The sequence below is a fragment of the Athene noctua genome, chromosome 2 (assembly GCF_965140245.1).
Source record: "Athene noctua chromosome 2, bAthNoc1.hap1.1, whole genome shotgun sequence".
Classification (NCBI taxonomy): Eukaryota; Metazoa; Chordata; class Aves; order Strigiformes; family Strigidae; genus Athene; species Athene noctua.
In genome coordinates this window covers 24,835,064-24,844,019 of record NC_134038.1, presented here as the reverse complement: position 1 = coordinate 24,844,019, position 8,956 = coordinate 24,835,064, and the positions used below count along the sequence as shown (strand labels likewise).

The following is an 8,956-nucleotide window of genomic DNA, read 5'->3' as shown; positions in this document are numbered from 1 at the left end:
TGGGGGCGTAGGGAGCGCGCAAATCCCCGCGGCCGCGGCCGGCAACGTGGCGAGGGGCGGCGGGCCGCTCTCGGAGGGAAAAGTCACCTTAGGTGACGCGGGGGGGGAGGGGTGGTGGCGGGGGGCGTCCTGCCCCTTTAAAACCCAGTTGCTACCCAAACACAAGTAAACAGTGGGGCCGGCGCGGCGGGGCGGGCCGGGCCGGGCCGGGGGCGGTCCCGTCCCGTCGGGGCGGAGCGGCGCGGCCCCGAGCGCGGGGCTGTGCGCGCCGCGGGGTGGGCCGGCGGCGGCGGCGGGCGGGCGGGGACAGCGCTCCACGCCACTCACCGCTGAAATGTGATGGACCGGGCAGGGGGCGGCTCAGACTCGCGCCGAGACTCGCCGGGGTCGAAGGCGGGAGGCTGCGGGCGGGTGGCGGCGGTCTATGCCGGGGGCCCCGGGACCGCCGCAGCCAGAGCTCCCAGCCGCCGCCCAGCCCTCCGCACCATGCCGGCCGCCGCCGGACCCCGGCCCCGCTGAGCGCCCGCGCTGTGGATCTAATGTCTCCGTGAAGGTGCCGCGGCCGCCGCCTCGGCTGTGCCCCGGGAGGAGCAGCCGGCTGCGGTAGGTAAGCGGCTGCCCCGGCCCGCCCTGCCCGCTGCCGTCGGCGGGAGCGGGGCGGCGGGGCCGCGGCCGGGCCCCCCCGGGCGGTGGGGGGACGGGACCGTCCCCTCGGCGGGGAGCGCGGGGCCGCCGGGTTTACTTTCAGTTTGCAGCTCCGCCGGGGCGCGGTTCCCCCCCGCACGCCGCGGGCGCGCTGGTGCGGGGCCGGGCGGCGGGGGCCTTTCGGAGTGCGCTGCCGGTGTCCTTCACGCGGAATTCCTCGCGGGGACGAGCCGGTCCGTGCGTGGACTGCGGGGTTGCCTCGCGGGTCGCGCCGGAGAAGCCCTCGGTCCGTAGAAATTAGAGCTGGCTGCGCGGGCAGCGCCGGCCGCCGCTCCGGGTGAGGCTGGCGGGGCGCGGAGCCGCCCCGGGGCCCACCCGCGCCCCGGGAACGGCAGCAGCGCCCTCGGGGCACGGCCGCGGCGGAGGGGGAGCGCCGTCCGGGCCAGCAGGTCGGCGGCTGGCGGGCAGGTAGAGAGGGGTGCACTGCCCAGGCACTGGGCTTAATTTAATTAGGCGCTCTGAATGGAAAGGGAAAAGGAAGTGCCAAGGTTTAAGTAACATCCGTTTTTGGTTCACTTTTCCCCCCGCACTTACGATAAGTAGCCTTAAAGTCACGCACGAAGGCGCTTTCTGGTCTTTTTGGATAGTTTTTTACAAATAGTAATAGATGTACCGGGGTTCAGGCAACAGCGTGGTTTTAAGAGTTTCTGCGTTAAAGTACGGATTTCGTGTTCGGAATAGTTTTTCGAACATGGTTCTTTGACGCGAAAACGAGCGCCGTGCAGTGACATCCCCGCACACAGCCGTCCAACGCGGCTCTGAAAGACGAAGCTCTGCCCTGCAGAAATACGGTCCCTACCCCGGCCGTAGCTCATCGCCGGTGCCCCGAATCCCCGCCGCAGCCAGCCGGGATGGAGGCAGGAGCCGCGGCAGCGACCAGCGAAAAGATATTTTATTGCCTCTGTGTCGGTTTCTGGCGGAAAGCGAATAGGAACTCACACTACGACATCTTTAAAAATAAGTCTCTATATATAACCACCACCACCCCCCCCCAAAAAAAAAAAAGGTCGGCATATATAATAGGTCGTATCGATAACACTGTCCCCGGTCTCGATACAGTCACAAACGAGAAAAACTGAGCAGCAGCGAAGGAAATCCGGGAGAGCCACGATTCAAGGAAAACGAAAACAGGGGTGGGTAGCGCTGCAATTCACACCCAACCTCGTTGCCGTTTGGTTTTTGGTTTGTTTTTTTTTTTTTTTCCCCCCCCGGAGGGCCAATTCAGTGCGGTGCCACGAACGGAGAGGAAAAGGATTTTAAGAAAAATACCGAACAGTCGCTTTCCGCCCGGAGGCTGCACGGTGCCAGCGGAGCGGCCCGAGCCGTGCGGCCCCGGTGCGGGTGGGGGGCGGCGGCGGCCTGGAGGGGCAGGGACGCCGCTCCCGGGGCGCGGGCTCTGCTCGGACAGTTTCCTTCATGTTTGTTGTTGTTTGGGGGAGGTTTTTGGGGGGGGGGGGGGGCTGTCTTGTTTATTTTGGAAACTGCGCGTTACCAGTCCATCCACCCAAATCCAGGAGGTGCTGGGGCACCCTCGGCCCTACCTCTTGTTTACAGGCCCCGAGAGACCCCGGCGCTTGCTTTTGCCGCTCCTCTGGGTCGTGGCAGCCGCCTGACTGCTGGAAGCGAACCCTCCCCGAAAACAAAAAAAAAGAGAGGGCAGGGTCTTGACCCCCGCGCCGGTGCCCCTCTGCCCCGCGGGAGGGGAGCGTCTCCCCGGGGGCGCCGAGGGGTCCCCCCGGGCGGCAGGAGAAGCGGGCCCGGCGGTTTCGGTTGAGTGGTCTGAGTGAAACCCTCTGACAGTCACACACCGCTCATTAGCTCACGGCCCCGCCGCCCCGGCGGAGCTCCCGGCCGGGGGGCGGCGGAGGGGGTGCGGGGGGCTCGGCCGGCCGGCTCCGTCCCGCCGGGGCCGCGCTCGCCCTTCCCGGCCCCGCGGGCTGGAGGCCGCCGGCTGGGGGGCAGCTCCCGGCGGGGTGGCGAGGCCTCCGGGCCGGCCGCTTTCCTCGCCGCCGATGGGACCGCCTGGGCCCGGGCGGGCTGCGTGGGGCGGCCCCGGCCATCTGGAAGGGATCTCGACGCAAAGTGGATTTATTTAGGACCTGCGGCGCGGGGGGCTGGGCAAGAGGTGTGCGTGCGGGGCAGGAGCTCCTCTTCTCTCCCCCGGTTATCTTGATAAATGACTTGTTGTTGAAGGAAGAAAAATAAGCACCCGAGGTGGGATAAACGCGGGGTTTATAGCCCCCCCGCCGCCGCCCGGGCCTGCCTCGGCTCTCCGTGAGCACCCTGCTCCTTCCCGGGGAGGCCCCAGCCAGGAGGGGTCGGGGTCGGGGCCGGGGCCTCCGCGCCCGCGGGAGGCCGGGCGGAGGGTGGGAGCGACGCCGGAGGCCAGGTCGGCGCGGGGGGCCGGAGGGAGGCAGCCCCGGGGCTCCCCGCGGTGGGCCCGGCGGGGGGACGGTGGCGGGGCGGCAGGGAGGGGTGTGGAGCGGCCCGGTCCCCGGCCCCGGCCGCGTCCCGAGTGTATTTTGTTCACGATTCGTTTAATTTGTATCTGAGGCGCCTTCGGCTGGCTCGGCGCTGGGTTTCCTCCTTTTTATTTTAGCTTGGGCTGGGTGTTTCTGGAAGCGAAATACAAAAACCCTTTTTTTACGCTTTAGCTTCTCCGGTCGAAGCGATCGCGCCGGTGGGTCGGTCGGTGGCGGAGGACGGGAGCCGCGGCTGCGGCAGGGCGCTGCGGCCGCACCACGGCAGCGCACCGGAGCCGTGCCTGGCCCTCCCCGGCTCGGCCGCTGCGCTCGCCTCGGCTAAGGGGAACCACGCTGCTCTCAGTAAAAGTTTCTTTCCCCTCCTTTCTCCCTCTTTCTTCCTAGGATTTTCTCCCCGTCTCGAAAGCCCAGCAGAGGCACCAGCCGCACCGCCGGCCTGCGCCCGCCCGCCCCGGGAAGATGGGAAGCAAGGCTCTGCCAGCCCCCATCCCGCTGCACCCGTCCCTGCAACTCACCAACTACTCCTTCCTCCAGGCTGTGAACACCTTCCCCGCAGCTGTGGACCAGTTGCAAGGTCTGTATGGACTCAGCGCCGTGCAAACCATGCACATGAACCACTGGACATTGGGCTACCCCAATGTGCATGAAATCACCCGCTCCACCATCACGGAGATGGCGGCGGCCCAGGGCTTGGTGGACTCCCGCTTCCCTTTCCCCGCGCTCCCCTTCGCCACGCACCTCTTTCACCCCAAGCAAGGAGCCATCGCCCACGTCCTCCCCGCCTTGCACAAGGACAGGCCCCGCTTTGACTTTGCCAACCTGGCCGTGGCCGCCACGCAGGAGGACCCCCCCAAGGTGGGGGAGCTCGCCAAGCTGAGCCCCGGACTGGCCTCGCCCCTCTCGGGCATCAGCAAGCTGTCCCCGGACAGGAAGCCTTCCCGCGGCCGCCTGCCCTCCAAGACGAAAAAGGAGTTCATCTGCAAGTTCTGCGGCAGGCACTTCACCAAGTCCTACAACCTCCTCATCCATGAGCGGACCCACACGGACGAGCGCCCCTACACCTGCGACATCTGCCACAAGGCTTTCCGGAGGCAGGACCACCTGCGGGACCACCGGTGAGGGACTGCCGCCCCCGGGGCCGGGCCGGGGGGAGCCGGGCGCGGGGAGGCGCGGATGGGGCTGAGCCGCCGCGGGAGCTCTGGGCTGAGCCGGGAAGGCAGCAGCAGAAACCCCCGCTCCGACTCCGCGGCCGCGGAGGGCAGCCAGGACCCGCGCTCTGCCTGGGACAGGCACACGCGTTGGGGGGGCCGGGGCGAAGCCCCGGGGGCTGTTGTGCCTCTGAAGCGCGGCCCTGGAGGGTGCGGGGACGGGGCGCAGGTGGGCGCCGGTGGGCGCCGGCCGGCTCGCTCCCTTCCACCTCCGCACCCCGCGGCCGCCGGGCGGAGGATCCGCGCTGCTTTTGGGAGAGGGCGGGCTCGGGCCTCGCCGGCGGAGCAGGTGCTGTCCCGATCTGTCACCAGAGAGTGCAATCACCCCTCGGTACGAATTATTGTAAAAGTTTTGAACCGGTAGAGGAGTTTAACCATAATCAGAATTATACGGGGGGGTGGGGCGGGGAGGAGGAGGAGCAGGGTGGGAGCGTTTGGGGGGAGCCGGGTTTGGGGGAGCGAGGCCGGGGCCGGGCGGGCCCCGCGCTGCCGGCAGCGCCGCTCACCCCTCGGGTTGCCTTCCAGGTACATCCATTCCAAAGAGAAACCCTTCAAGTGCCAGGAGTGCGGGAAGGGCTTCTGCCAGTCCAGGACCCTGGCGGTCCACAAAACCCTACACATGCAGGTGAGCCGGCGCTCCCCGGCCTCCTCCGCGGGTGTCCCGCCGGTGCGGAGCCGGCGCGGCCCTCCACGGGCAGGGGCGGCAGCTGCCGGGGGCACGGGGCTCCGGTGCGGAGGGAGGGCAGCGGGGGGGGCTCCGGTGCCTGGGGAGCTCCGTGCTTCTCCGGGGCAGGGAAGCGGCCGGCGGTTACCTCCGCGGCTGCGGGAGTCCCGCTTAAAACCGGCAGCCGCGGGAGACGGGTTTAAAGCCGTCGGGGACGCGGTTGGCGGCGGGGAGCGAGTCCCGGGTTTGGTTTTGTCCACGCCGCCGCTTCGAGGCGTTTTTCGTTGAGGGCTCCAGCCCTGCCTCGGCGGCGGCAGGCGCAGGGCGGCGGGGGAGCCCGGCGGCGCGGAGAGGTGCGGAGAGGTGCGGAGCGCCCTGCCCGCCCGCTGGGCCCGTGGCGGCCGCCGTCGGGCAGCGGCAGCCGCGGAGCGGGGGGCAGCGCGGCGGCCGCTTTCCCTGCGCCCCAGGAGCGCGAAATGCCACGGCCCCAGAACGATCCAGTAACCCTTTTGGGGCAGGAGAGGGCGAGCAGGCGGTGTGCCGTCCGCCCGCGGTGGCTCTCTCGTTCGTGGCCAACCCCGATATTTCAAGTTGTGCGTTGCGATAAGAAAAAGTGCAGTAATACGTTAAACCAGGCAGTTTGTGAAGGATTAATCCTTTGCTTGCTTCAAATCTGAACAGGAATCTCCACACAAATGCCCCACATGTGGAAGAACCTTTAATCAAAGAAGTAATCTGAAAACTCACCTTCTTACCCATACAGACATCAAGCCCTACAACTGTGAGCAGTGCGGCAAAGTGTTCAGGCGAAACTGTGATCTACGGCGGCACAGTCTAACTCACACCCCGCGGCAGGACTTCTAGAGCAGCCAGGGACCCGCGCCCGCTCCGGCAGCTCCAACTTGCCCATTTTACTCAAGGACTGTGTTGTAGGAACTCACAGACACACACACACACACACTCACAGAGACACACACGCAGACTCGGGGCCAAGCTTTCCTACCACACGTCTGCGAAACTCGTTTAGAGAGTGCGGACTGCAGGATCGGGCCCCTCTCCAACCCCCACCCAGGCGTAAAGCTCATCTTGTAGATAACTCGCGGCTCATTTTAGAGCTCTGTACAGAATGTGGTTTTCTTCGTTTGTTTGTTTTGTATCGTCGTGTCAGATCCACATCGATAACAAATCGGGGAGGCAAAAAGTATCTCTTAATAGTGTATTTCAAAATAAATCCCTTTTTTTTCCAAATACCTCCTGCCTTGTTGTATTATTCTCTGAACATTTGGGCTTTTTTTTCCTGCTGTGTCAATGCAATGGTAAAGCATATTGAATAAATTTCCTAGCCGGGTAATTGTACTGTCACAACAATTTTGGTGATCGCTTTTGTTTGGCCTGTTTCACTGTCGCTGTTGTGTTATCTATTGTTAAGTAAAATGAAAGTGCCGTATTTGAGAGTTTATAGCTCTATTACTTAATAGTATGAATGTCTAAATATTAACTTCTGTACTTTTTTTATTTTCCCGAACGATTTTTTTTTTTTTAAGAAGAGAAAGAAAGAAAGAAACAAATACTTGCAAATAAACAGTTCTTAGGAAATAATGCATAGAGCCGTTCTTACACCAAAGCGGCTTATTAGTAACTTATTTGCAATCAGCCCATATATTGTAAAAGTCATCCCTCTCGCGGAGATTGCCGCAGCCAGCCTCCTGCCAGTAGACTTTGGACACAGGCAATTCACCCGCGTAGACAGGGACTTTATCCTGCAGAAGACGATTCTTTCCCGGCAGCTCTGGAAGCAAACAGCGAGGCGCACCCCCCGCCCTGGGGCTCATCCGCGGCCCCTCGCGGGCCTCTGGCAGAGCGGCGGCGCTGGCAACGGGGAGCACCCCCCCACCCCGTCCTGTCCCCCCCCTCAAATCTGCGCTGCCGAACACGGGTCACCACGGCCCGGGGGGTGGACGGAGGAGTGCCGAGTAGGGACTGATTTCCCCTCCCGGGAGACCCTTGCCTCACCGTGAGGGACCACCCTTTCTCCCTCCTTCCCTTTTCCACCCCTGTAAGCCCCCAGCCGCCCCCCAGTTGGGGTGCCTCTTGGCGGCTGGGCATGCCCACCCCTACAGGCTGCACGCTCAGCACCCATACCCAGTATGCAGAGAGCAGGATGGTGGCACCGACCCATGGGCTCCCCTCCCTTGGCACCCTTGTGAGCCCCTCACCTGTGCCTCAGGTCCCCTCTGGGAGGGCCTCGTGCCAGCTGAGGAATCTTCCCTGATGTGTTGCAGGGTGGCTTAGACATGCATCCCCTTCTCTGCCACCTCACTGCTTTTGTCCCTCCTAGAACCCTCCCTGCAGGATCTTGGGTAGTTTGGGACCCCAAAAGTTGTTCTCTTGTTGCTGGGGTCACCCCTCCTGCCCTGCTCCTACTACTAAGGACCTGGTTAGAATGGCAGGGAAAAGTCTTCGCCCACTCTGGCTCAGGGAGCCCTGACCCGGGGGAGAACAGTCCCCTTACACCCAGCTCAGTGGGGAGGGCTCCACTCCTGGGTCCCACCGAGCAGGGTGCCAGGGCTCCGGGACAGTCCATCCGGGGGGGGGGGCACAGGTCCCAGCAGGCCCGGGGGGAGCAGATGCTGACAGATCTTGAGCGGGTGCAGTGTCCCCATTCCCGATCCTTGCTGGTCCTGTGGAACTGCCTGAATGAACCCTGTTAATGAGTAGCAAGTCAAAACCAGCAGCGCTTGGGCTGCAGTCAGGCCATCGGTGCAGAAAGGGCTGCATTACTGCCTGCAGCTGCTGATTACCTGTCTGCTGCCTCTGCAGAGGGCTTCCATACTCACCCTGGGGCCAGGGGCAGGGAGCCCCGAACCAGCCCTGGTCTGCCCCAGGCCGAGCAGCCAGGTGAGTTTCCACTGACGTGGCAGACATGGCATCTCCAACCCAGCCAGAATTTCTTAAGCGGTCAAGGCCTATCTCTCCATCTGCTCCTGTCCAGCAAGATGGAGAAGGAAAAAATGTTTCTGCAGCCAGAAATATTGGTCTGCTGGCCTCCCTAATAGAAGTTTATTTAAGGGCCATCTGGTTTCTTCCTCTTCACCCCCTGTGACTTGCATCCCTTTCCTCACTGGGGTGCTGCAGTGCACCCCTGGGACTGCCTTCCTCCCCTCCCTGTGCTGGCAGCCCCTGTCTTCCCTGCCCAAACTGCTCCTCTCTCCACACTGCTCCTCTCCAAACCTCTCTGTGGGCATATCTTGCTCCCTCTCGGTGGGCATTTTCCAAATATCTGATTTCTTCCTGTCTGACTGGTTTTACTATTCCCAGGCCATTCCCGTTCCTTCTCCCAGTAGGTTATTTCCTCTAAGTTTCTCTATCCTTATTGTTCTCCAAGTTCCTGTCCCCAGGCCCTTTTGCATCCCCAAGTACACACAGCAAGGCTGGGATAACTCTGTTCGAATAAACACCCCTGTCAGGATACATATGGGCTTAGTCTGTTCCTCCTAGGCCAAGTTCTATGTGCAGTTTGTTTGGAAAGAACTTAATCAGATGAACAATATCAAAGGACTAAATTAAAATGATTGCATATAGCTAAGGTTTTATCTAATTGTTTGGGGTTGCTTGTTTAATAATCTTTCCCCTGAGCAAACACAGACTGTAAATTTATCTTCCGAGGATATCGAAAGTTCAGCAGCCAGAACAAGCCCAAATTGCTGAAGAGGGGCAGTGACAAGTATCTCTAATAGTTGGTCCCTGGACTGTTTTTAACATTTAAACCAGTAGCTATCATCTTAAAATGTCGGAGAATGATTTAGTATTTCTCTTTACTATGAATACACTTGCCTATGGCACTGACACGCTCCATTCACTTTTTAAAAGATTGTCTCTCCCTGGGAAATTTCAGA

The 8,956-nt window shown here is 62.3% G+C and overlaps 1 protein-coding gene across 3 annotated transcripts; it reads left to right on the top strand.

Annotated features, from left to right (window-relative positions):
- Window positions 1-377: 377 nt before the first annotated feature.
- Window positions 378-6,308, top strand: OSR2 (odd-skipped related transciption factor 2). 3 transcript variants are annotated; one of them, XM_074897628.1, is made up of 4 exons: window positions 378-603; window positions 3,573-4,303; window positions 4,922-5,021; window positions 5,742-6,308. In XM_074897628.1, exons 2-4 carry the CDS (start codon window positions 3,648-3,650, stop codon window positions 5,922-5,924), a joined length of 939 nt encoding a protein of 312 aa, XP_074753729.1. In that variant the 5' UTR covers window positions 378-603; window positions 3,573-3,647; the 3' UTR covers window positions 5,925-6,308. The 3 variants fall into 3 exon arrangements, with proteins under 3 accessions (XP_074753729.1, XP_074753730.1, XP_074753728.1); XM_074897629.1 differs by having other exon boundaries at window positions 378-607; window positions 5,824-6,308; XM_074897627.1 differs by having other exon boundaries at window positions 378-607.
- The last annotated feature ends 2,648 nt before the right edge of the window (window positions 6,309-8,956 follow it).

What these genes read in the sequence shown, in the direction of transcription:
- OSR2 (XM_074897628.1), top strand. Translation starts at nt 3,648, where the DNA reads ATGGGAAGCAAGGCTCTGCCAGCCCCCATCCCGCTGCACCCGTCCCTG. An exon ending in GACCACCTGCGGGACCACCG is followed by an intron (nt 4,304 to 4,921) that starts GTGAGGGACTGC and finishes GTTGCCTTCCAG; the next exon opens with GTACATCCATTCCAAAGAGA. An exon ending in ACAAAACCCTACACATGCAG is followed by an intron (nt 5,022 to 5,741) that starts GTGAGCCGGCGC and finishes AAATCTGAACAG; the next exon opens with GAATCTCCACACAAATGCCC.